The 27,792-nt window shown below is 39.1% G+C and overlaps 1 protein-coding gene across 1 annotated transcript in view; it reads left to right on the top strand.

Moving 5' to 3' along the window:
• The window catches only part of LOC126109548 (uncharacterized), a 358,294-nt gene that overhangs the window by 249,467 nt on the left and 81,035 nt on the right, over positions 1-27,792 (top strand). Inside the window, 5 exon segments of the mRNA XM_049914564.1 lie at positions 3,541-3,763; positions 11,387-11,591; positions 16,700-16,795; positions 22,950-23,190; positions 25,275-25,448. Of these exon segments, the coding sequence (XP_049770521.1) occupies positions 3,541-3,763; positions 11,387-11,591; positions 16,700-16,795; positions 22,950-23,190; positions 25,275-25,448 (939 nt within the window).

Here is a 27,792-nt window from a genome sequence, read left to right as displayed (position 1 = left end):
ACATTGAGAACAAACTCAAAGTTGGGATTCAACCTTTTCTTCTTCAGAACGGTAATTAAATTGAAATATGCAGCGATCAGCAATTAAAAAAAAAAAAAAAATGTTTAGCTACGTTGAAATTCTGTCGGTATTATCTTTCTTAACTATTTTTGAGACAAGATTTCCTCAGTAGAAATTTAAAGTCAATACCAACACATGCAACTCAAATAAGCATATTGGCATAACAATGCATGATACACTTTTGAACTAGCTAATATGAAAAACAAATTGTTAATGTATTTAGATTTTTATAGACTACACAAAACAGATGAGGCTAAGTTGAGATACTTAAGAGCTAGAAAGTATTATAAATATGCAATCAATGAGGCTAAGAAACAACATGACATGTTTAGTATTGAGTCATCCAAAAATAAATGTAAGAGATCATGGAGTGTAATAAACACAGTGGCCACAAGTAAACAAAAGAGGTTGTAGCCATATCACCAACTGAGTTTTATAACTTTGGTGTGCAATATTTTAATGAAATTTGTGAAAGTATTGTTAGGCCTCAGGAAACGGCATCTGATATTTACAAAAAAAAAATAAAAAGTAATAACGTTTTCTCATCGGTAACACCAGGTATTGTTTTAAGCATTGTAAATAATTTTAGGCCATCTGATAGTGTAGATATATATGATGTTTCTAGTAATATGTTCAAAAAACATAGCCAGTTGTATAGTACTCCCTCTCACGTATTGTATAAATGAACGTTTAAATGAAGGTGTATTTCCAGAGGTGTTAAATTATCAAGAGTTGCGCCCATTTATAAGAAGGGAGAGAAAAATTGTCATTCTAGTTATCGCCCAGTGTCTCTGACATCAGATTTTTTCTAAGGTTTTAGAATCCATTATGTGATTATTTGGAACATGACAACATTCTCTCTGCTGCACAATTTGGCTTTAGGAAGGACAAATCCACTGTTCATGCTCTGATAAAAAAGGTGCTTGGTGCTTATGAGGAGTAGTAGTTTGCTCAGGCTACTTTTTGTGACCTTAGCAAAGCCTTCAACTGTGTAGAGCATAGTTCATGTCTCAACAAATTAGCTCATTATGGAGTCATTAACAATAATGTAGATAACATATTTGAATAATTTCTTAATAACTGTAAACAAATTATGTGTATTGGGAACGAGAGATTGCAGATAGCTGATGTTAAGTGCGGTGTGCCACAGGGTTCAGTTTTGGGACCTTTTTTATTCATTCTAATGATAAATGTTTTGCCTTTTTATATAAATCCTCAACCCGTCCTCTATGCTGATGATACTACTTTTTTCAATATTTGTTCAGACTTTGATGCCCTTAAAACTATGACCAAAGACACACTATTGCAAGCAGCAATCTGGTTCTGAGCTAATGGATTTTTGCTCAATGAGAGTAAAACTCAACAAACAGTTTTTAGTTTAAGAGATTTGCCAGTAGAAGACTGTCTAGGTAGTGTTATCTTTTTAGGTATTGTCACTCATAGTAAATTGTCTTGGGAACCACATATTAAGTATGTTAGTGCAAGGTTGTCTAGAGTGGTGTACTTGTTAAGAAATTTAAAAAATCATGTACCTTTGGTTTATGTAAGAACAGCCTATTTTGCTTTTTTTTACAGTACCATATCCCATGGACTTCTATTTTGGGTTAATAGTACGCTCATTCAGGATGTTTTGGTACTACATAAGAAATTTATTACGATTATTACAAACTCAGAAAACTGTGCCCACTGCAGCCCATTGTTATTGACCTAAAAATATTATCTGTAATAAACTTTTACATTTACACTGTTCTCTCATACACAAAAAATAACTTGCTATAATACCAGCTTAGACAGGATCCACACTCCCACTGCACTAGAAATAATAGGCATATTGACATACCTTACTGTAGATTATCGAAAACATTGAATAGCTGTGAAGATATTGGTATGAAAATGTTCAACAAACTGCCTGTAGAATGGGTAGAAGCTACACTCGACTTATTTAAGCACAGATTGTACATTTGGTTATTGATTAATCCTCTTTACTCAATTAATGAAATTCATTAATGTGAAAATTTGATGTCATATAAGTAACTGTTGGAGTGTGTACCATAATTTCCCTAATGCTGTTAATGTAAGATGCTTTATGCATGTTTTTGTAATCCTTATGTTGTCTATAGCTGTAATCAGTTGAATGACAATAAAATTTAATTTGTTTTATTAATTTATAGCCAAGGTTTCCCGTGGCTATACCACCGATATAAAGTTGTCCCTTCAGTAACAATTTGATTTATAGACTTTATATACCGCCAAAAAAGTTTATTTGCGAAGAGGCCGTATCCCCTTTAAATGTAGTTTGTTTATTCATTATCCCCACAGGACAACTTTCAAACTACATGAGGCATCATCCTCAATTAATACATGTATGATATTCCTGTTGAAATATGGGCCATGCTGTTCAGTATGCAAGTGTATAATTTTACTTCATTTAAGCAAACTGGTATGATATGCTAAATTTAGTTATACTATACAAGCTGGTTGTATGCACTCACTCAAGCAGAAGAAGAAGAAGAAGAAGAAGAAGAAGAAGAATGATAGAAGCTGTTTGTTTATAGTGAACCAGCATTACTTGCCTCACTAAGTGCAGAATTTGTAGTCAGATAGTGAGTCTGAATATGTTTCCCATAAGAATATAGTAGACGTAGAAACAAAGCTCAGTAAGTCAAAAACTGAAGACTATTATGGTCTTTCCAACATTATTATAAAACAAAAGTGATAGAAATAAAATGCCTTTCCTGACTGTTTAAAATTGACTGGAATTAAATCTGTGCTGAAAAAGGGAGATAGGGAATCACCAGAAAATTATAGACCCATCATTATGGTTCCAATATTATCTAAAATATTACAGTGATAATGGGAAAAAAACCAAATGCTTATTTTAAAAGCAGTTGTCTCTTAAATCAATTCCAGTATGGACAAAAAAAAAGACCTGTTAATGCAGTGGTGCAAATTTGAGTAGATTGTGTCACTGTTGGATAGAGAACCTACTTTGATCTGCAGGGTCATATTGTATAGAATTATTACCAGTAGCTTGTGAAAATCAATGCAGTTTGACCCTATGATCTAAACTTGAATAGATTAGTGAAGTTTACAAAGTAGGTTAGGGGTACTGTCAGAATTGAAGTTGTGAGGGTGTTAGAGGGTGTAACAGGTTGTGTGTCTGTAAGAGCATTCCCCACAAAAAACTAGGTGGTGGGATCGAATCTCAGTCCAGCACACTGATTTAATTTAATAGGAAGTTTAAAAACATATTCCACTCCAAAGTAATAGAATTATCCTGAAATTAACAGGTTTATTTGGATAAACTTAAATAAAGGATAACCTTGCTCTGGAGTTAATGCTTGATAGAGAACAGGTGGTCATTCCTTCTACTCACAATGAAATCAAATGTAAATAAATGCCAGTTTTATGAACTTCACACCTATTAACTTACAGCCAGTAGGTTATCTAATGGTTGCTGCCCTTCCCATTCTGCGGCAGGCTTGCAAGCAGGGCTGCCACCGCGGGGGATGCCTGAGGAGCTGACGACATCCCCAGCCGACACCGCGACCTCCGACCTCAACTCGAACCACACGACCGAGCCCGTTGGCACTGCTGGAGCCACAGGCACATCCAATGGGAGCTTCGCAGCCAGCAATGCGTCCTCCCAGGACTTGGACTTCATTCAGGACAACTCGGACTACCAGTGGTTCCTGGACTATGGGTACGTCATGTCAATCTATAGTCTGCTGCATAGAATGAGTTATAGTGCCTGTAGCGTGGTGACGTTAACATGGTGGAGATTAAAGCTAAGAATTCGTGAACAGAAATCACTAACAATACGAAAACATAAGCAAAACAAAGAACCTCTACAGCTACAAGGGGATTCTTCGCAGTGATTTTCGCGTTATTAATGTCTCCAGAGACTAGAAAATGACATAAAGTTGTCTTAGTCATTTCATGCATTCGAGGGGTAAGTAGGCCCCTAATAGTTACAACCGGTCTTCCATATTCTGGATATTGGCAAGTGTGGGGGAGAGCTTCTTGTCATGACATTTCGTAGATATGTCATCTCACAAGCACCTAATCTAGATCTCGGACCACACAGCAGTTTTGTCTGTCACCATAACATTCTATATTAGTAGTAGTACTATTATTTTAAGTGCCAATGGTAATATCACTAGTCAGAATGAGCAACAGTGTTTTTACCTTCACTAAACACTCCAATTATGCAATACAGATCTAATAAACATTGTAATGTACGACATTCTCAAGAGGAACTAAACTAAACAAAATAAAAAATATTGAAGATGCCATCTATGTCACATATGGCATCACACGCAAGAAATTTTTCTTTACCTTGCGTTTCTCTCTAGGCCCATCTGTGCTACTGATCTGAATCTTACACCGGGGTGCCTGGGAATTCGAATATTGTTACACACGGAATGTCAACAATACAACTGTTGCCTAGTTAAAGTAGCTAATTACAGACTGATATTACAATAAATCTACAAAAAAAATTTAAAAAGTTGTTTGCATCTTCTATAATCTGTTCATTTAATTATTTTCATCGTGCACCCTATTTATTGGGATCTCTGACGGCTGTAGCGCACAAATTTCCTAACCTTATCCTGTATGTATAAAATTGTGAAGTGTCCTGTTCCCAACAAAGGAGACTGTTTCAAGGACGTGTCCAGCTATGGCACACTTCTCAAAATTATTAAGCCGAAAAGTAGTCCTGTATTCCTTGTACCGCAACTTGAAGGATCTGCCAGTCTGACCGACGTAGTTTGCATCACAACTATTACCATACACTGAATTTGTAGATACTAGCTTTATTGCATTTATCAAAAACCTGTTTTAAATTTATTTTATTTTACCAGCTTCATGAATGATGTTGAAGCACATTTTAGGAATGCTAGCTAAGGGTATGGAGCACAAGTTTTTTAATATTTATATTTTTATCATTTTTTAAAGAGTTGCAGAGTAATCTTGATGAACACTTGCTCCTTCAAAACATGTCAGTTGTAGTGCTTCTGCATTGTGAAAGGTGGTTGACCCTACAATGACCTCACATACACATTTAAAAAAATCAAGTTATAATGATTGTTTGTCAATAATGAGTACAGATTAAGTTGCTGTGATTTGTGACTCATTTGTCAATGTGTCTTGGCACTCTCCGTATCATCGAGATTCTTCTCAGTGAGAGCTACACATCTCTCTCTCTCTCTCTCTCTCTCTCTCTCTCTCTCTCTCTCTCTCTCTCTCTCTCTGTCTCTCTCCCCCCCCTCTCCCTGTCCCCTCCCCCTCTCTCTCCCCCCCTCTCCCCATCCCCTCCCCCTCTCTCCCCCCCTCCCCTCCCCCTCTCTCCCTCTCCCACCTTCCTTTTCCTTTCCCCCATCACTGAATTAAGCATGCTTTGATGCCTCTGGTTTTGTTCTGTATCTCTCTTCCTCTCCAATGTGATGAAATAGTTATCTCAACTACCCAAATAATTTTCAGCATTCTTGTTTACCACCACATTTCAAAGCTCATATTCTACTGTTGTATAGAGTGCTTAATAGCTCCAGAAAAGGCCTTACAACACTTCATACATATTTAAGTGTTAACAACTTTGTATGTTTTGGAAACCCTTTTGTATGAGTGCATGTCTACATTTTATATCCCCTGCTGTCCAAAGCAAAATTTCTCCTCTACTTCAAATATGTTAATTTGTAATTTATTTCCCTCAGCATTACCTTACTTAATTAAAAAACGCCCAGATACACTTGTTTTACTTTCGTTGATGGTCATCTTAGAACCTCTTTCTGAGACATTATCCATTCTATTCAACAGATCTTTGACATCTGTGGCAGAATGGTATGTATATGTACACAGTTTCATCTTCATAGGCCCATTCTTTCCAGAAACTTGTCTCCTTTTGTGTCACTGATTTTGTATTGAATTATAAGTGGTTACAGCATGCTGTACTGTGTTCCCACTGTATTTAGTGTTTCCCAGTTGGTGTTCTGGCAGTACAAATTCTCCCTTATGAAATTTCTCATTGGCATGCAGTCAGTTTAAGAACAACATTAACTTTCATAAATAAAGTATTGGGTTGGTGCACAAGTTCGTAGCATTCATCAATATGTTTAATAAAAACAACAGATAAACAGAACAGTGACTTCAATCAAGAACAACATATTCTCTTTCACTATTTTTAACGCTCTGTCAGTATTAAGGGAACTTCAATTCAACCATTGTAGCAATCACATGGTTTTGAGGGGAAGAACTTGTCAAGCCGTGTTCGACCACATTTTTATTCAGAAAGGAAGTTACTTGAAGGTTGTTGCATAGAGAGCGGAAGAGGTGAACATCTGAGGGTGCGAGATCAGGTGAATATGGTGTGTGGAGAGTGACTTCCAACCCAACTACTGTATATTGGTTTTTCATGATTGTAGCAAAATGCGGGCAGTTATTGTAGGGTAGCATCACGTCACGCAATGTTCCTCGTCGTCGTTCATGGATTGTGTCTGCAATATATTATGTTAGCATAAAGACACAATTTCTCATCACCAGTTATGATACAGGATAGGAATGGTCGGTGCTATTCACAAGCCAATTGATGGTGGGCTAGCAGAGATGCATCTATGTCAACCTGCTGATTTTGTGCTATTTTGACTGAGAGGGACGCCCATTTTCAAACCTTCTCCATTGCGTGCAAATATTGCACAATAGTGGAATCGTCGCAGTTCGTCACATTTGCCAGTTCTCGAGTTCACTGATGTGGATCATAGCGGATTAATGCGTTTAAACTATCTTCATCAAACCCCGAAGATCTTCCAGAATGTGAATAGTCACTAATGTCAAAATGATCCTCCTTAAAATGAGAATACCATGTTCTTGCCATGCTTTGTCCAGTGGCATTATGCCCAAACACAGCGTAAATGTTTCTAGCTGCTGCCTCTACTGTCACTCCTCTATTAAACTCAAACAGAAGAATAGACAGAAATGTTCAGCTTTCTCCACTTGTATTTCATTTTGTAACGTCCACAGCTCCACTCACTGTCTCCAAAAGACAATATGTAAACTCGGATAGCAACAGTGAACTATAAATAAAAAACAATCGATCAGTAACCGGAATACCGACATGCAAAACAAAAATACTACAAACTTACCCACCAACCTCATACTAGGAGGAGGAACAATTTACATTATCCATAGCTCAGACTTGGTGTGGCACAGATATGAGTGAGGCGTTTGGCCATAAAAATCTTTCTGTGTCTGGCTTGCCTGTGAAGTTATATTCTTCATCTGTGAGTCTACAGTCCTTCTCAGAGTTCTGCCATTTCTGTATCCGATTCTAGCCAGATTTTCTTGGATACCACCTATGTACCTGGATTTTGGTCAGCTGCACTCACATTGCCCTCCAGGATATCCAGTTAGTATACCTCTGTATCACCAACCCGGCCCACACCGTCTTGAAGTCTTTACTGTTTTCTGATGGGTGGCTATGTTCGTGTGGTATAAGGTTTATTTGTTACAGTAAGTTATTCATCTCCCACATTTGTAGGAATGGCCTGTTATTCTTTGGAGTGCTTTACTCTCTCTGTGTTGGTATCACTTACTGTTAGTGGTCAAAGTTTCTGAGACGTACGTGAGCACTAGTCTGTGTGTTGCAGATGATTAATTTTACATGCAAGATAAGAGTCTTGTAGTGAGTAGTTTTGTTAGTGCAAAATAACCTCTCTCGCCTGCAACTATATTCTGTTCATCATAAGAATAAACCTAATGTAAACAAAGGTTGTTAAGCGGCATTACATGGGTTGCCCACCCCCTCAGTTCTATTTGAAATACCTACGTCTCGTAATCGTAAAATTCATCATTATTTTTGTGAATAATGCGCGTCTTCTTGTTTCTAATTAAATATTGCATGTGAAATTCCTGTTTTCATTTCAAATATAAATTCTTAATTATCGATATTTTATGAAAGACTGTTAATAAATGTTGCTTACATTAAGAAAATGTAACAGTTTAATTTTTTAAGGCAAGAATGAAAATCCAAATACTCTTTACTTGGACTATGTCCATGGTTTTATACCACAGTCCTAGATAAGTGTCATAGGAAGATGGAAAACAATTTTAACAACATCAAGCACACAATACAAATGTTCCTTTTTTACATTTGCCACTATAACATTACAATGTGAACCCAACAGAACTGATCTGGAGCCAAGTTAAGGGATCTGGCCCGATAAATAAAAAGACAGTTAAGCTGCCAGACATACTGGAATGAACGCACACATCATTTTTGCATGTCACTGCCAAACACTGGCAGGATAAAGAACAGCACATCATAAAAGAAGAGGAGAAAATGTGGCACCTGGTTGGCTTTGTAGATTTTGTTGTTGATTGACTCTTTATCAACGCAGCAAGTGACAGTTTCAGAAGTGAAACGTATTTCTCGGATTCTGGTAAGGAAGGAACTAAGAGGTTACCTGACTACTGACTGTAATTAATACGTTCATTGGCTTCAGTATTCAACAGTATGGCGAAATCACTGCACTACGCTTTTGCATCACAGATAGTTCTCTCAGAAAAATTATCCTGTGTTTAAGGTAGGAATTTTCATCACTTTTTTGTAATTAGAATACTATGTAAATGAATTTTCATCACTCTTGTTTGTAATTAGAATACTATGTAAGGTGAGAACGAGAGTATTTTATACTTTCTGTCTGCTCACATAAGAAGCTTGTGGTAGTACTGTAGTTTTGCCGTATATTATTTCATTCTTTTTAAAATTTAAATGACATTCAAAGCTGTATTATTTCTTTACTTGTCTCTTTTTTACATCTGAACTGCAACTGCTCACATCATTGCAGGTTTAGTTGGACCGCTGGCTGGACGGTGCTGTCAAAGTTTGATGTGCCATTAAAGCTGTTGTCCCGTATTATCGCTCAGACTATGTGCATGTGACACAACATAAAACATATCCTTACGATTACACTTGACTATATTGGTCACACCTCGGCTTCCGCTTCATGTGAAATGAAATCCAATGAGATTCAAGCAAACGCAGAAGGATACATGGTATAAAGTTTGTATCAGGTTTATCCTTATGATGAGCGGGCTATAACTGTTGTTTACTTTCCATGAGGTACTGTAGGTCATGGTCGATTAGTCGAGAGACTGGTCTTGATGGGGCTCTCCATACTACTCTATCCTGTACCAGCCTCTTCATCTATGAGTAAATATTGCAATATAAATTCCATGTGAACGTGCTCCCTGTATTCGAGCCCAGGTCTCCCACAATAATTTTACCCCCCTTTCCCACTTCCTTCAAGTACCAAAATTACTGTTACTTGAGAGTTCAGGATGTCTACAATCAGTTGGTCACTTTGTCCAGTGGTGTCATAAATTTATAACAATATTGTGAAAAGGAAAGTTGCTACTCGCCATATAGCGGAGATGCTGAGTTGTAGATATGCACAACAAAGACTGTCACACATATAGCTTTCAGCTGGTAAGGCCTTCATCAAAAATAGGTCTCTCTCTCACACACACACACACACACACACAAAACTGCAGTCTCAGGCCACCTGAGACAGCACAGCAGTTGTGTGTGAGAGTTGTGTTTGCATGCCCGCAATTTTATATATATCTGTGTGTGTGTGTGTGTGTGTGTGTGTGTGTGTGTGTGTGTGTGTGTGTGTAAAATCTAATTTTGATGAAGGCCTTACCAGCTGAAAGCTATATTTGTGACAGTCTTTGTTGTGCCTACCTGCAACTCAGCATCTCCGCTATATGGTGAGTAGCAACTGTCCTTTTCACAATATTGTTACATTCCATCCTGGATTTTCCATTGTTTTATTTGTGTCATTAATTTGTATTTCCTCCACTTCAGTTTACTACCTTTCCACTAGTTGTGCAATTTTTAGCCCTGTAACATTCAGCATTCTTCTGTAGTAATTCATTTCAGATACCACGTTTCCCTTCCAAACCAAGCTTCACTCCAAGTAGTTTCAGAAAAGAGTTACCAGCATATAAATGTATGTTAAAGGTCAACAAAACTCTATTTTTCAGAAATTCTTTTCGTGTTACTGTCAGTCTGCTTTTTACATCTTCTCTGCTTCAATCGTCAACAGTTATTTGCTGCACGAATAGCAACTCTCTACCACACTTAGGTCTCATTTCCTAATCTAACTCTGTCAGTATCACCTTATTTCATTTGACAACATCCTAAGAAAGAAATTGGCTTCCTGCATTTTTTGTTATTTGTTTTATTTTGTTTACTTGGACACTTTGGCTGTGTAGAAATGTTCAAGCAAAATGTTAATCCTTGTTAACTGTGCTCTGTGTATGAAATTATGACTCTAAAACAAATGTGTTTTATGAGTTAAACATTTTGCTTGAGAGTTGCTAACACAGCTTAAACATTGTATTAACATGGAATAAATATACCAAGCAGCCAATGCAGGAAACTAATTTGCCATCTGTCAGAATTACGATGTTACCAGAAAATCTCAAAGTTTTTGTGTCTTCTCACTGAACTTTAATTCCCTTTCCAAAGTTTTCCTTGTTTTCTTTTACTGCTTGCTCAATGTACAGATTGAATAACATCGGGGATAGGCTTCAATGACGATTGATACCAGTTAGGAGAAACTTAAGGAACATTAATGGTTTGCATTTTGGCATATTTTACACCGAGAAAGTGTGTTATAAATGCAAAACCCAAATGAAACTATATGGTTCCAGAGACCATTTGAAGTCTCAAACATCTATTTTGTGTGTGTGTGTGTGTGTGTGTGTGTGTGTGTGTGTGTGTGTGTGTGTGTGTGTGTGTGTGTGTGTGTGTACGGACTACCTTAGTATGCCTCAGTCCGCATTCCCATTCACACCTTAGCCCACTGCTGTTCCCCCTAAACCCTAAGAGCATTGCAGAGGCTCTCCAACTGCATAGGAATAGCACGTAAGCATTGAACGAAATGAGCGATCCTGCCTGAAACCCAGGTGTAGGTGCTATAGTCAAATGAAACTATATTGTTCACTGAATGCTGAATACAGCTGGAGAGCCTCTGCAATGCTGTTAGAGTTTAGAGAGGAGACAAAAACTTTGAGGTTTTCTGGTGACATCGTAAGTATGACAAGAGACAGAAAATTAGTTTCTTGCATTGGTTGCTTTGTATATTTATTTTGCGTATTACAACATTTAGGCTGTGTAACCATTTTCAAGAAAAATGTTTAACCTGTTAAACGCATTTGTTTTAGTCATAATTTCATTGGCATATAAATGTAAAACTGATTCCCACATTGTAGTGAAGTGTCTACGGAATGTGCAAATAACGCATCGACGCGACTCGTTTCGCAGATATCGGGAGGCCCCCGGAGGCCACCACGTGAGCGTGCTGTCGTACAGCGAGGATGCGGGGTTGCGGCACGGCGGGCCGCGCTACGACGACCTGGCGCGCGACCTGGACGCCAACCTGGCAGAGGTGGACATGGAGGACCTCCGCACCGAGGACATCCACTCCATCCTCAGCACACTGCCCGCCATGTGCTGTGCCGACATCCAGGTGCGGCTCGTGCGCTCTGCCGTTAGCGAGTTTTCTGTAGGCGTTTGTATGCCGGAGCATGCTCATTTGAAGTTTTGCTGTGAAAAATAGTGGATGTCATGTTAGAGCACTTTTTTCTTTAACATAATGAGGGAGAAAGCAGTTCACATTTTAACTGGGCAATTTCTCATCCAGTTGGTATTTGTGCCCAAAGAAAAGTTCAAGGAATTGATTTTCAAAGATGAAATGTGGCAGTTTTGGTAGAATGTGAATTCTTTGGGGGGTGGGGGGTTACTGCTCACCAAAAAGCAGAACTGTGTTGGTGGATGATGGACTGCTTTCTGTAGGTTTTAATGTTTTGAGCAGTTTATTAGTATTTCTTTGAAACTACTCTTAAAAATAGTTTTTGACATTGTGCATGCTATATCTGATGGCTTTGTAGACAGAATTGATAGAAAATATTTAAAAAATAACTAGCTGCACAAGAATTTAGTTAATGTTTCCTTTTAAATGAAATGTCGTTTTAGCGTATTAGTGGAGAGGCAATTAACATTGTAAAAAATATTTTGGGTTATGAAATTTACTGTCAAATTAAAATTGTGTGCCAGGCCGAGACTCAAATGCAGACTCTCGGATATTTCTGGTGGTGTACCCAGTTGGGTGCTAGAAAGTAATAAAACATCCCACTCTCAAAGAGGACAGAATTGACAGTGGTGTTACACCAGCCGAACTATTCGCGTATGCCAACTCTCTTAGACTTTCCCCAAAGGTATGCATTACAGTTTGAGCCTAGCACTGTGCTATAATCCACCACTAAGTATCAGTTTATATTCTACACCAGAGTCAATTCTGTGTAATGTTTTAAAGGAGTGTGAAGGTAATAGGTTCACTGGGCATCGGTTGAAGAGCTATCGTACATTTATTACACTAAGAAAAGGAGTGCCAGGTGAGTGGCAAATTGGGTTTAGTTTGCTACACTCAATTGTGGTAACTTTTTACCAGTGAGGGTATCTTTGTACCACTTACCACTTACCACTTTTCCTTCAGATGGCTGCCGCTACACCTACTTGCGTTATTTTGTACTAAAAGTAACCATTTTTATTACCTGTGTGACAGCTGTTATTTCAGTGGTCTTTTCAACTTTGTACAAGCTCTTAGACTTGTGATTATCCTTTAATCGTATTGGCCATGAAGAGAGCGCTTGGCAACAGTTACTCAAGTTGAGTAATGCCAGATCTATCCAAGTACATTTATCATCTCTAAGTAAACCTGCAGTACTGAATTAACACTGTTTTTATTTCCAGTTGACAGCTGGTTTCTTTCTGGCATGATCTAAATTTACCCAGAGCACCATATATGGAAAAAATATTGTGTTCTGTGAAACTGATGTAAAGTTACCCAGAATGACATTGTAATTTGGTACCAATATTAAAAATTAAAATTTTGCTCCAATAGGCCCTTTATATTACTCATCTTCACTTTCCAAACTACTCTGAAACTAGATGTGAAATGTTACACTGTCTGTTGCAGTGTGGAATTTATTTTGTGTCCATTGTTTTAAAAAAATGGTATAAAGTGAATTTTAAATTCTTTACTCCTTGTTGGTGCTCCAGCCTCTATTAAATTGTAATCATCGTGGTGTGCATGTGTAATCAGTTGAAAGTAAAGGGAGCAATTGGAATATAATTGGTTTCATAAATGAATCCTTTTACCAATGTGTCTTACGCTGAAGAATGAAACAGCGTGGCTGTCTTCTCAGTGTGCTTGGTACAGGCTAGACATGTTATTGCCAGTTGTCAGAGTTGTAACTATATTTTCAAGTGTGTTGCCTGTGGTTTGTGAAATCTTGTTAAAACTTACCTGAATGGGACAACACGATACTAGAAAGCCCTAGGTGGAACGCAAGTAATGCAAGTAGTGATATTAACAACTCTCTCACATATCAGAGATGTTCAGTGAGGGCAACAGTTTGATATTGCTTTGTGCCTGTTGGCCACTGTGCTTGACAGTTACAACTATCTGCTGAGCACTTTCCTTTCATTACTTGTATTCCAGCCAGGACTTTTAATACTGTCTTATAATCAGAGGTAGTCCCACGCTCAGATAAAGTGTAACAGTGGTTTACAAACTGTGAGCAAGAAACTTCAGAACTGTAGTTAAGAATTTGACAATTGAGGAAAGACAACCACCCAGCAGACAGAGAAAGTGTTGAGCTCCACATAGTCATATAGAGGAGTTGTACACCATTATCGCTCTGCTACCACCCCCACCTCTCCCTCTCTCACCACCCCCCTGCCTAGGTACGGAAATTGTTCTGGAATGTTTAACTCCGTACGTACCTATGCCCAGCTCATTGCTGATTATCTTGCCACTGATTCCACGTAAAGTCCCACTGCAGCTGACATCAGTAATCCCTTCCCCTTTCCTTTCTCCCCCTCCCTCTCCTCCTTCGATTTACACAACTATAGAAGTGCGTCAGCGGTGCTCATACGTATGGCGAGCAGTGACTAAATGATGATTACTGCATGCTGCTACTTGCTTCCTCCCTTCAATGGTTGGAGCTATTTAAGACCACTGTTTGCAGGTAGTTTATTCTCCCTATAACTCTTTGTAAGAAGTGTTGCCATTGTGATGCTATAGCAGTGTGTTGCTTAAAAATAAAGATGGTGTACTAACTGCACATTTCTTGTTACACCTAATTGAGACAATCACCAACAAGTGAGAAGTATGTGTTTTTATTAAATTGTGGTGTGTAAGCATTTGTTGTGTATAACTAAGCATGTTGAAATTTTGAGTTATAAAAATAATTATAATATTGCCAACTGTCTTAACTTTTGTAATTCACACAATTACCACGGTGACTTTATAATGTACGTCAGCTTAGAATCTTTCACCGACGCATTTGATATTACGATCACAGATTGCTTAAGTGGTTGCCCGAGGATGCATCTGCTTCGTGTTCCGAATCCTAGTTTCATATGTGGAATAGACACTGTCAGGCCCTTGCTAATGTCTTGAAATGGAAAACATTTTCATTTCATTCCATTTGACATTATTAAATTTATCACATAAAATTAGTAATGTTAAATGCTTACAGAACATCATGAACATCATGTGATTTCAAGGTGTTGACCTATTTTAATATGTCGTGTCCTGATACGGTAACAGAACCATCTTTTTGTTCTACATAATCTGATCAGCAGTGTACAGGTGCACCTATGTGATCTAGTATTGACAACTAGATGTAGCAAGAGGCAGATCTACTGTTGTAAAAGGAGCTACGGTGCACTGTGTTGCGAGTAGAGAAGCAATAATGTCACAATGGGCTGGTGGAGAGAGTACAGTGACTCCAAACATGGACAAGTCATTGAATGTCACCTGAGTAACAGATCTGTCAGGGGCATTTCAACCCTTCTAAAGCTGCCCAAATTGACAGTTCGTGATATGACTGTAAAGCGGAAACATAAAGGAACATCACAGCTACACAGAGACCAGACTCTCCTCACGTACTGACAGGCGAGGACCATCGAGCACTGCAGTGTGCAGTTGTTTAAAAAAAAAAGGAAAAAATGCGCAAAATCAGTGAGTTCCAGAGTGCATCCAGCAGTCCAGCTAGCACAACTACTGTGCATTGGCAGTTAAAGAGATCAGGGTACAGTGCCAGAGCAGCTCCTCTTAAGTGACATATTTCATCAGTCGGTACTAAGCGACGTTCGAGGTGTTGTAAAGAGTGAGGACACTGGACAGTGGATGAATGGAAGCGAGTGATTTGGGATGAATTGTGCTACACCCTGTGCCAATCTGATGGAAGGGTGTGGGTTTGGTGAATGCCCGCAGAACATTAGCTGCCTTCATGTGTAGTGGTGACAGTGCAGTGCAGAGGATGTGGCATTATTTATGGTATGGGAGTGTTTTTTCCTGGCAAGGATGTGATCTACTTCTAGCACTTCAAAAATTGCTAATTGTGGAAGGATATGAAGACAATTCACACCATTGTGGCCTGTATACAGTAGAGGAACAGTCTGAGTATGGTGACTGCTTTTATGAGAATGTCAGTGCACTGTTTCATAAAGCAGCATCCATGAGGGAACGGTTTGTGAACAATAACATTACTGAACTGTACTGGACCGACCAGAGTCCTGACCTGGACCTGACGGAATGTCTTTGGGACAAGTCACGATGTTGACTTCGCTACAGACTCCGGCGTGTAACGTTGCCAGCTTTTCTAGTTTCAGGTCTTCGAGAATAATGGGCTGCCGTTCTTACGCGTACATTCAGAAACCTCGTTGAAAGTGTTTCCAGAAGAGTTCAACCTGTCAAAAAGGTGAAGGATGGCCACACCCCATATTAATGTCCACTAATACTTATTAGACAGTGTATACAAGCTTCTGTATGATAATGGAAATGCCTGGATGGTAAAATATGTAAAATAAGAAAATGACAGCCACTTACTTCCAGGGGACTGGTGCACGGTGCACCAAAACACGAGTGGAAGACAGTCGACACTAGCGTTCGAGCTTTCTCTATTTTCCTAGTAGGAGTGCAGATGTGCGCGCACGCAGAGGTACACAAACATAAACACTTGTAGAACTTGATATGTGGTTGTTGTGCCAATATCCGCTACAATTACGGTGTATTATTAGTAGAGGTGCCATTACACCATGTACTGTTTGCAGTACTATGTGGATCAAGATGTACTGTAAGCATTTAACCTAACGTTTGCGATCAGTTTCTCGATAATGCCCAGTGGACTAAAATTGGCTAATAAGAAATAAAATGGAATTTAAGTGTTCATTTGAAATAAAAAGCAGATTCGTGCAGGAAAATGACCTCTTTCAAGAAATTTGTAATGACAGTGGACACGGGAATTAAAAAGACCTTCTGTAATGATTTTCCAGCAATAATGAGGAATAGTGAATTCTCCCTGCAATGGTCTGGAAAGATAAATCTGTTAAATAATTGAGATAGGACAGTAACTAATGACACTCTCCTTGGAACTTGTGTGAAATATGCAGCTGAAACAATAGTGAGAGTGTGTGGGAGTTTGTGTGTTTTGCAGTTTGAGCAACTAACCTGAGTGAGTTTTGTTGTGGATTTTTTTTTTTTTTTCCTCGTACGACGGCGTACAGGCCGAGAGACAGGGGGAGATGTACGCCAGCGTTTCAGGCTCCATGATGGCAAAATTCGAGTTTGATTCGTCCGTGAGTCCGCGCAGCAGCTCGCAGGTGAAGACCGCATCAGCTCTGAGCGTCCGCTGGGCCTGCTGCATGTGTGGGTGGCGGAGCACTGGCTCACTGCTTCACTAACACGGCTTCCTCTGTGCGCACCCACCAACTTCCTGACCTCCTCTTCTCTCTGTTGTGCTATTAACCTGAATGGGAGGCTGTAATCTATGTACTGCTCTTTTATGCATGTGCAAGTTGCACTGGAACTATTGATAAAGGAATAAATTATGTAGATGAATCCACAGTCATTAACAGCTTCCTGCGAATAATGCTGTCTAGATCACTTACTAATATTTTTTTAAATTTTATTTGTTTATTTTAAACTTGCTCATTTTGCTCTCACAGTCCCGAGGAGCTACTGACAAATTTGAGCACGGTGTTTGGGTTTGCATTCAGCGTTATTGACAGGGACTGGTTAACTCGGCCCTCTTTGCTGACCGCCGAGTTCTAATACTGAGTATAGACCGCCGAGACTCGGGCACCGGAGATGCGTTTAGGCATACGACGGCATTTCTGCGCCTTATCTCGGGAGCTTTGCACAGCTCTGGCCTCTGTGTTGTGTTCAGATATTTTGTATATTTCACTTTCTGTTACTGGTTATCAAGATTGGCATCTGTCTCTTTCTCATCATCTAATCTATGAGGAAAATGACAGTGTATTTTGATTGCACCAAAGAAAAGATCATACGGATAATCATGAAGAGTGACAATGAGAATGGATTATCCGATGTTAAGTGATAACTCTGTCACAAATTCTGAAAGTGACAGTGCTAACCTGTTTGTCAGTAGATTTTAACACTACAGTCTTTCAACAACAAATGTAATTGATAGTTCTTTGATCCAAAGAATCTGGAAATGACAGTAACTTCGAAAATGAGTTGCCAAAATAAGATCAGAAACTATTGAAGAAAGAAAGTCTTCAGGTATTGTTGGATTTGTTACAACTGTAAATCTGCAGAGAAGCCTCAGTCATAAACTAATTTTTACACCTGCAATAATGTTTGTCTTGCCAGTGACAGATCTCAAGAGTCACAGAAGGGGGCAGTGCAGAAAGTACTCCATAGATTGTCAGGACTGGAAGAGGCAGGTTGCTCGGGTGATAATGGCTCAGGCATAAGCTCAGATGCAGGCTACTTAGGGAAAGTAAACGAGCTGGCAGTTATGGTCCAGCCTTCATCTCAGCATCTCACAATCATGTCCGCAACAGCAAAAAAATTATTTACTTTACTTTCTGATGTGCTATAGCTTTTGTTTTCAACATATCTTGTAATTATGATAAGAATTACTGTATCTTGGGAATAAGTTATGGTACATGTGAATGTGTTCTGCCAAAATAATTGAAAACGAGAAGGAATGCAGCAAAATTGTGCTGTGACTGCTTTAAGGCGATCAGAAACAACATTGTGTGAAAGTTCACAAGGAACTTAAACAAATACCTCAAGTCTTGTTTCAGATGCTGTCACTTGTGACACACACACACACACACACACACACACACACACACACACACACACGTGATTATTGCGTGATTTGACCAGCTGACCAAATGGAGACCCTCAGTAATGCCCCTTTCAAACTCTGTCAGGTGTCAATATCACTGTCTCGAGGAAGTGCGTGGCATCATCGTGTCCTTCACAGCAATTGCTCGACATCTGGTGCTAATCGAGCCTCTTCGTATAACCAGCCGGGCCTGTTTATGACACTGATGCTGTCTGGTGGTCATTGTACCTGTCACAAATAATTGTATGTCTCAGTCGTTCACACACTCGTCGACAGTGTGTATGTGTAAGAAGCTACGGTAATGTCCAAATGTGTCTTTTGGGTGCTTCACTGTTTGTCAGACAGTGTACTCGGATTGTAAAGGGTGTCAAGAAGCAGTGGTGGAAATAAGAGAGATATTCAGAAGTGGGGTTAAAATGCAGGATGAAAGAATATCATAAGATTCACTGAGGGCATTGATATGCTCTGTGAAAGTTAGGAAGATTTACAGGACCTTAGCAAAAGACTTTCTTTCAGAATGAACCAGAGAAATAACAAGTATGGAAAGTATCAGAAATGAGATTAGCTACACACTTGACATCAAAGTTTCAGATTAAGTGAATGAATTCTGCCACCTTATAAGCAAAATAACAGCTGACAGGTGGAATGAGGAGGACATAACAAGTAGGCTACCGCAGGCAAAAATGATTTTTCTGCCCTAAACAAGTCTGCTACTGTCAAATGCAACCTTAATTTGAAGAAGAAATTTCGTAGACTGTACGTTTGGAACACAGCATTATTCTGTAGTGAATAGTGAACTGTGGGGAAACCGGAACAGAAGAGGACTGAATTGTTTGAGATGTGGTACTAAGGAAGGGTGTTGAAAGTCAGGTGGACTGATAAATTGATAAATGGTGAGTTTCTCCACAGAACTGATTAGAAATATGTGCCAAACACCGATGAGGAGATGGGACAGAATGATACGATACAGGTTAAGATGTCGAACAAATAACTGAGGACATTGGATACGAGTGCCTCTCGGAGGTGAACAGATTGTCACAGGAGAGAAGTCTGGGCAGACTGCATTGAACCAGTCAGAAGTCGGGTGACTAATAGAAGAAATGTTAAGGAAAACAGTAGACCCTAGCCTATGTTAACTACACAATTTCATTACACTGTTAGGAACTTTCATTCAAGTTGACAGTACAGGATAAATAAAGATGTGTTGATACAGCATAACAGCATAACATGCACCGTTCTTGTTTTGACTGTGTAACCTAGAAACTGTTAAGAATGTAGACGGTTTGTGAAATTTTGCCTTCAGGATGATCCATTACATATCACATTACCATGTTCACAAATTGTGTGGACTGTACCACACAGTGCAGTAATCTATAATGGAGTGCTATCTGAAAGAAGCTGCATAAATATTCAGTCAGATTTTTGTAAGATTTTAAAGTGATGGAAAGATTGGCAACTTGGTTTAAATGTTCAGAAACATAAAATTTTGCACTTTACAAAATGAAGAAATGAATCCTGTGACCACAAAATCAGTGAGCCACTGTTAGGATTGGCGAGCTCCTACAATTACTCGGATGCAACATGATGGAATGACCACATAGACTGTTGTGGGTAAATCAGGTGGTAGACTTTGGTCTATTGGTAGAATACATGAGAAGTGCAATCAGTCTACAAAGGAGATTGCTTATTGCTTAAAAATCGCTCGTGTGACTGGTTCTCGAATATTGCTGGCGTATGTGGGACCTGTACCAAATACGATAACAGGAGATCTTGAACATAATGCAGAGAAGGGCCGCACAAATGGTCACAGGTTTGTTTAATCTGTGACAGTGTGTCACAGAGATAACAAAGGAAGTGAACTAGAAGACTCTTGAAGATAGATGAAAACTATAGTTTCAAGAACCGGCTTTAAATGATGATTACAAATATACTACAATCTCTTCCATATCACTTACATAGGGATTTTGAGGATAAGATTAGAATAATTATTGCTGCATGCACAGAGACTTTCAATCAATCATTCTTCCCTCACTCCATATGTGAATGGAACGAGAAAAAAACCAAGCAGCTGGTACAGTGGGATGTGCCATCTGTTATACACCTCATCATGGCTTGCAGAGTGTACATGTAGGTATATACACAGAAATCTGTCAACAGAACATGTTTATAGGTTCACTGATAATGTTACGTGCCACATATGATTAGACACCCTGGTTGTTGTTTGGATATGAGATGACTTAACATTTACAGATTTATCCAGCTGGAAATCTCTGTGTAGTCAAAACTGCCCAATAATGGTTTAAGTAAACACAAATATACAGTCTCAATGGAAGTAGTTTAACTTCAAAGGAATTTCAAAATATTTTGGAACCAAACCGGAGGGGGGTTAAAGCACCTTGTAGTGCATCTCAACTTCCTCCTGAAACATTCTGCAGACAGAAATAAAGAAAGGAAGTTGTTTTAATCAAATACAAGCCTTCCATTGAGGTGGATAGTACTTCAGGAGCACAAATGCTCACAAACGTTTCGCCAAATTCATCCGTTGCCAAAATAGCACCGTGAAAAAGAGCACGCATCTTTTTAATTTGTGCAGCATGTTCTTCCCTATACCCAGTCATCCCCACCATTTCATTCCTGCTCGTAAAATCAGAGCTTCTCGCATTGCACTCCCCGAATAGAATAGCTCGTGTGCGATTTGTGTGCCGACCCCGTCACCACGTTACCCTCTGGAATGCATTAGTTCACTGTGCTGGGTGCTGCAAATGCAGGTATCTGTGTCTTTTACTGGTGCCAGAACGTGTTAGCAGATATCTGCTTGACTTCTGTGAGCTATTTCGTTAGCTCTTCCATCTTATTTCCACCTGCACAACCCCTACCATTGTCAGTGTTGAGACAAGGGTCTTAATGTGCTTCTCTCATGATTTGCAAGCTGTTCCTTTACCATCTGTGTGGAATGTGTTAGTAATGATAGATGTCTGTGTAGGCACAAGAACTTACACAAACAACTCTGGAATAGTTTGCTTCTGACCATTAAGTACTAATTTTATCCTATTTACCAATGTACCACTTCCTGCTGTATCACCTGGAAGTACTATATTAAGGCATGTATGTAGCTACTAACATCAGAATACTTATGTCACTTTGATGAATTATAGCAGGAGGCATTTTGGGTCATCTGGAATATTTGGTAAGAACTGTAGTTTTTAAAATAATTATTGTACAGTAAGAGCACTTATCACAAATACAACAGAATGTGCATTCAGATGTGGACTAATTGTATGAATTGATATGTGTAAAGCACAAAAGTATTACTGTGCTCTATTGACTAATATTTTGTTAACTTTTTTTGTCAGACTTGTACATAATTCTCTGAAGTAAATATTTACCAAACCTCAGAAATAAGCACATGTCACAAGGCAGCACTACAGAGTACCCAGCTAGGGATATATTATCGTGCTGATGTCTTCAGGAAATCTGAGAATTCAATTGGTCTCCATGTGCTTACTATAGCTAAGTAGGTTACTGTGCATTTACAGTTCTCAAAGATTTGTGTAACTTTGTGATGCTGCCTCATTAAGTGTATGCTCAGATTTGCTAATGTGACAATCAATTGCATGGTTTACAGTAGTGAAATCAAGGTAGCTTTTCTACTTTGTACATTGTTTGCTATTGCATGTACAAAAACAATTTTGAAAAAATTGACATAAATGTTTGAAATAAGTCACGATTACTGATGCTGCTATTGTTTTATGGGGGATGTGGGCTATAAGTGATAAGTTGCTTCCAGACCACAACAGTTACTGCACACTATATTTGACTGATATGTCTTACAATGTCATTCTTCAATTTCTCCAGGCGTATTTTATGACAAAATAAATCTCGGGTGAACAGCCTGGTATGAGTGTGCATATGACATGTACTGGTCAGTACATCAGCGCACCTGATGATGGCAACGTGGTCGAGTGCCGAAATATTGTGTCCTATGCACACTCGTACCAGGCTGTTCACCCGAGATTTATTTTGTCACGTCTTACAATATTTTCCAGCCACTCTAATGTAATTCAAAGTAGTTGAATATGCTGACAAATTCTAAACAGTATTGTGTCACCCATGTGATATAATGAAGAAATCTGCAAAAAGACTATTTGGTAAAGTCTCCATCGGTTTCTGTAAATCTTCTTAAAGAAAATTACATAGGGCTCCTCCGAGCCACAAGTAGACTCGTTACCCATCTGTCCCAGACTCAGCTGCTACTTCAGTCTTACAATACTCTCGTTTCCTCAGATTTAGTTGCCATTATCTGTCTCGTATTGAATAGGATTGGGGAGAAGAGAAGTTTGTGGCACAACTTGACTAGAAGAAGGGATCGGTTGGTAGGACATGTTCTGAGGCATCGAGGGATCACAAATTTAGCATTGGAGGGCAGCGTGGAGGGTAAAAATCGTAGAGGGAGACCAAGAGATCAATACACTAAGCAGATTCAGAAGGATGTAGGTTGCAGTAGGTACTGGGAGATGAAGAAGCTTGCACAGGATAGAGTAGCATGGAGAGCTGCATCAAACCAGTCTCAGGACTGAAGACCACAACAACAACAACATCTGTCTCGTAGTAGGGGCACAGTGTTTACGTCGATTTTTGTCACCTTCTCCTTCCAGGCGGAGGACACGACCGGATCGACGGACACCATGTCCATCTGCAAGTCGGAGCAGTTGTTCTCACCGGTGCGGGAGTGTCCGCTGCCCGGCTGCAACTTCAGTGTCGACTCGTTGGACTGTGAGGGCCTCACGGACCACGACATCATGCTCACCTGCCAGGCCAACAAGGACAACTACACCATCGCCTTTGAGGGCAGCCTCGCGCTCTGCTCAGAGGCCGACTCAGATTATCACGAACCGGGTACGTGTGGTATGTGCGAGGGGGGGTAGTACTGAAAGTCTTGTGAATTCTGTTGGTATCAATGTTAGTTTATATATTTCAGGCAAACCCTGTATATTAGAGATTAGAAATATTTTTGTTGGTAATAAGCCATCTTCAGTAACATTTTACTTTCCTATTTTAGTCTAGTGCTTTTCATAGCTATAATTCTGTTTTCTGTGACTTTCTTGGGCATAACAACTGCTCCAGTCCGTCACCTAGTAGAAAATTAATGCTGTAGTGGTTCTGTTTTACAGGAAAATATCTTGTCTAGGATAAATGAAGTAAATAAAAAAATATTAATATTTACTACTACTGTAGAACAACTACACTGAGGCATTGCCACGGAGACACACATAAAACTGCATTATGTGATTGGTCGAGGCAGACGAGCGAAGCCGTCGCGTCAACTGCACTGCAACAGTCGAGAATATTCTCTTGTGGACTCTCCTATAGTGCTAGGTGGTGGTGTCGAATGCAGATGTCACTGTCAGTTCCAGTCAGGTTAAAGAAATCATTTATATTGTTTGTTTGACATTACTCCAGGAAGCAGGAGGATGACTGCATGTACGCACTGTTTTAGAATGAAATTGAGACAGGAGACGTATAAATGCACAAGTTACATGCTTGTAAGTTGTAAGAACAAAAGTGTTACTGAGCGCTGTGTGCAGTTGTAAATTAGGCAGTAAACTTTGTCTAAAACTTGTTGTTTCATCAACTTTATCAATAGATTCTGTTGCAGTATCCGTAAAAATTCAGTCTGTTCAGCTGGGTTCAACTAACTTTGGGACCTAACCATTTTCTCTGTCACTACTCTAGAGGCAGCTTTCTAAAGTTCTTCCTAAATTAAAGCATAACAATATCAAAATTGCTTTTAAATATTTTGAATGTATGCACATATGTTTGTGAAATTGTCAACAGTTACTTTTTTATGCAGCTTACTAACATACGAGGTGGGAGTTGTTAGCACAGTGGAGTTGCATTTGGGAAGATTGGTTACCCTACATTTCTTGATAAAAATGATGTATTGGCTCCTTGGAAAAGATGTAGCTGTTTTTCCTCCCATTCCGTACCCAGTTAGAGCTTCAATTCAAACTGTAATGACTGCGTCATTAATGGTGCACTGAATCCTAATCTTCTTTCCTTATGTGGATTTGTTTGCAAATATGGACATGCTGGCCATTTTAGAGTTACGAAATGACACACAGGTTCAGATTTAATAAAAATGAGCTGCTAATCTGAGTAATGATAACTTTAAATTCAGTTCTTTTCAACTACACATTTACAGAAGTTAATGAAAAAAGTTGCCAGTGGCTGGAAATCTTTTTCCAGAAGAAACAGTTTTAGGCTAGATTTAAAATTTGCTTTGTTACTTGTCTAACAGTTTTATCTTATTGGGCAAGTGCTTGGAGGTTTTTGTGGCTCCTTACGGAACTCGTTTATGCGTCACTGTCATATGTAGTAGTGACCGAATAATTAACGTAGTTTTTGAGTACATCAAAATCTAAATACTGCTTGCTGTTTGGTTGTGTTTATTTGTGTGGATAAGAAAAGTCTCAGTATTTCACTTTGAACCGGGTAGAGATGGTTTTTCCCTGAGTACTGGTTTTGATAAGTGGTAGTACCCCATTTCACATTGTTTCATAGTTTACGTTTACTATATGTGCATAAGGTATACCAAAATACCTGTTGGAAATTTGTGTATTATCTGACACACCTTTCCTGAATTTACTGTACAATTTTAGCTTCGGTAAAAGAAGGCACATTAAATATGGAAAAAAATATACAAGGGACTGGATTACGTGTCAGTACGTTAAAAATGTGCGTGATATCGGGGTAGGATGGCAGTTTCTGTCTCAGTCTAGCTCTGTGTCTGCAGTAGCACTGTTATCATATATTACATATTTGAGTGTGTCTGTATGAGACACATTCACAAAGCTCTGTTCAAGTTGCTTCCACCAACTGGGTTATATTCATTTCATCATTAATATAACATTTCTCGGAAAAACTTGCCCGACCGTTATTTTGGGAATAGATGCTGGTAGCTGACGTGGTGTCTTTTGCAGTCGAGAGTGACGTGGGCGGAAGTTCGGACAGCCACCATCGGTGGCAGCACCGTCCCCAACTGGGGCGGCAGCCCGCCGTGGACCAGTCGATGGCGCGGTCCGACTCGCTGTACACGACGTGGAGCAAGCTGCACAAGCGGTCCAGTGACGTGCAGCTCACACGGCACCCGTCAGGTACAGTCGCTGCTGACAGTACTCACATTAAAGATGAAAAGGGAATGATCAGTCTTTGGCTTCCAGAGTTTCTCCTCTGGTCTAGTGTGAGACACAACCTGAAAACTTTGCAGTGTATTCAGTGTTTTTTGTGGATTCCCCATTGCCTCATCTATACAGCGAGTAGTCATTCCACTTTTTATATTCCCTCCAACGTTATTCCAATCTTGATATATTTCACTGTTACAAGATGTAAATATGTAGAGACAAATCTAATGAAAAATCCCAATTGTGAGCACTGATATTCATTGTATTCATTACGGAAGATACTTACTCGCTGTAAGTTGAGTGTTGGGAAATGTATGTGCAAAATGGGGGAGAGAGTGTCACAGATACGATACACAAATTGGGATGGCATTTATTTAAACAGACATTTTTTGTTCAGGTAAGATCTTTTCACGAATTTCAGTTATCAGCCTTGTCCTCCAGATGAGAAAATATTTTATTAGCAGTCACCTAAATAGTAAGAAATACATGAAATCAGAGCTTGCATGGGAAGATTTAAGTGTTCATTTTTCTTGCTCATCGGTAGAGTGGAGTGGTAGAGAAATAACTTGAAGGTGCTTGAACCCTCTGCTAGGCTCTCAATTGTGGATTGCAGAGTAGTCATGTAGATGTATTTGCACTATTACAAAATTCTGTAATAAGCCATTTAGAAAGATATTGGCACTGCAAAAAGTAGTATTTTACGAATCCCTGTGGATGACCTCTTCTGGCACAGCTGCCTTGTCGTAAAAATATTGTGATCAATTTGGAAATAAAGGAGAGAGCTCACCAAATAGTGGATGTGTTGAGTCATTGACAGTCACACAAAAAAGAATTAGATCTTTGCTAGCTTTTGGGCGAATTCTTTGCGTGAGAGTGTACAGATAACATCCAGGGTGTCTACAACCCGGGACAACCGGGAGATCCAGGAAAAACCTGGGAATTTTTTCATCCAGGAAAAACTCGGGAATCTTTTTGACTTCCAGGAATTTTTCATTGTTTTAGTTTTCAGTTAAATTTTTGTGAGTTTGACTGGTAAAAACCAATACTCTAACAAAAAAATTTACTGTATCCTGCTTATGCAGAATAATACTGCAGCAACAAAACATGAATGAGAGAAAAAACAAAAATAAAACTTAAGTCACAAAGAAAATGCACCATATACAACAAAAAAACACAGTAGTGCTCATACAAGCGTCTGCCAACAGCAAAGTGTGTCAAAGGCTTTAGGAAGACTGTGCAGTGCTTCTTAACAACAATTTGCCTCCAATGAGCGTGACGTGACAGTTTTTTACATTAGATTCGTTTTAATGCAAGATCTTTTAATGTTTCACACATACAAACATGCGGGTTTCCTGCCCGTTATCTGGCGCTCTCTAACAACTGCTGAAACGTACCTTTCTAATAGGTCACGGAAAAATATTGCGAATATTGCTTTGAAAAGCGTTACTTTCGAAGTAAATTTCCTTTTATGTAAGATAAACTATGTGAGAGAGTGTACGACGAATTTCTTAAATCACATAGCGTTTGACTCTCATTTAAAAATCAACTCTTTGGGGACGACCGACCATATGAAGAATTTCGAGCCCAGAAAATCAGACATTTATGTCGTTACTAAAAAATATTACAGGCACATTTATGTGAAGTATGACGCGCAAAAAAGATCAACAATATATGTGGAAGCTTAACTTCTCTTGCAGCTTATTAATCTTAGAGACCAATATTATATATGATAGCTTTGCTTTTCTTGTAGTAACAATTGTACATTAATTTAAGCCATTAATTTTTCTTATTTGTGTGTTCGCGCTAGTTAAGAGTGATCTTGCTATTGGCTGTCATCATCATGTGTCAAATGCTGTCATCAGCTGGCGAGATCAGGTGACATGAGCTGTGACTGGCTTACAAAAGCGCGTCGCAATCTCGATTTTAATGCTTCGGAAAGTAACATGCGGTGTTTGGTGGAATTTGAATTTATACCTTGGTAACACGGAAATATGTAGTGTATATGTTGCTGCACACCAAAGATCTTTCCAAAACGTGTTTTTTTTCCCCTGAGTTTCATTTTATAAAGTGCCGGGAAATTCTACGCTGGTATATAAAACCATAAAAGGATTGAATAGTGCCAAGAAAAAGTATACTGTCACTTAACACAGAAAAAGTGTATTTTCACCAAGGAGAAAATGTATTTTCAACCGGGGAATCCGGAAAAAATCCGGGAATTATTTTTCCTTGTCCATGTAGACACCCTGTACATATCTCTCTCTCTCTCTCTCTCTCTCTCTCTCTCTCTCTCTCTCTCTCTCTCTACACACACACACAC

This window comes from Schistocerca cancellata, chromosome 12 (genome assembly GCF_023864275.1).
Source record: "Schistocerca cancellata isolate TAMUIC-IGC-003103 chromosome 12, iqSchCanc2.1, whole genome shotgun sequence".
Taxonomy (NCBI): Eukaryota; Metazoa; Arthropoda; class Insecta; order Orthoptera; family Acrididae; genus Schistocerca; species Schistocerca cancellata.
The sequence above is the reverse complement of the archived record's forward strand: the minus strand, read 5'-3'. Positions and strand labels throughout refer to the sequence as shown.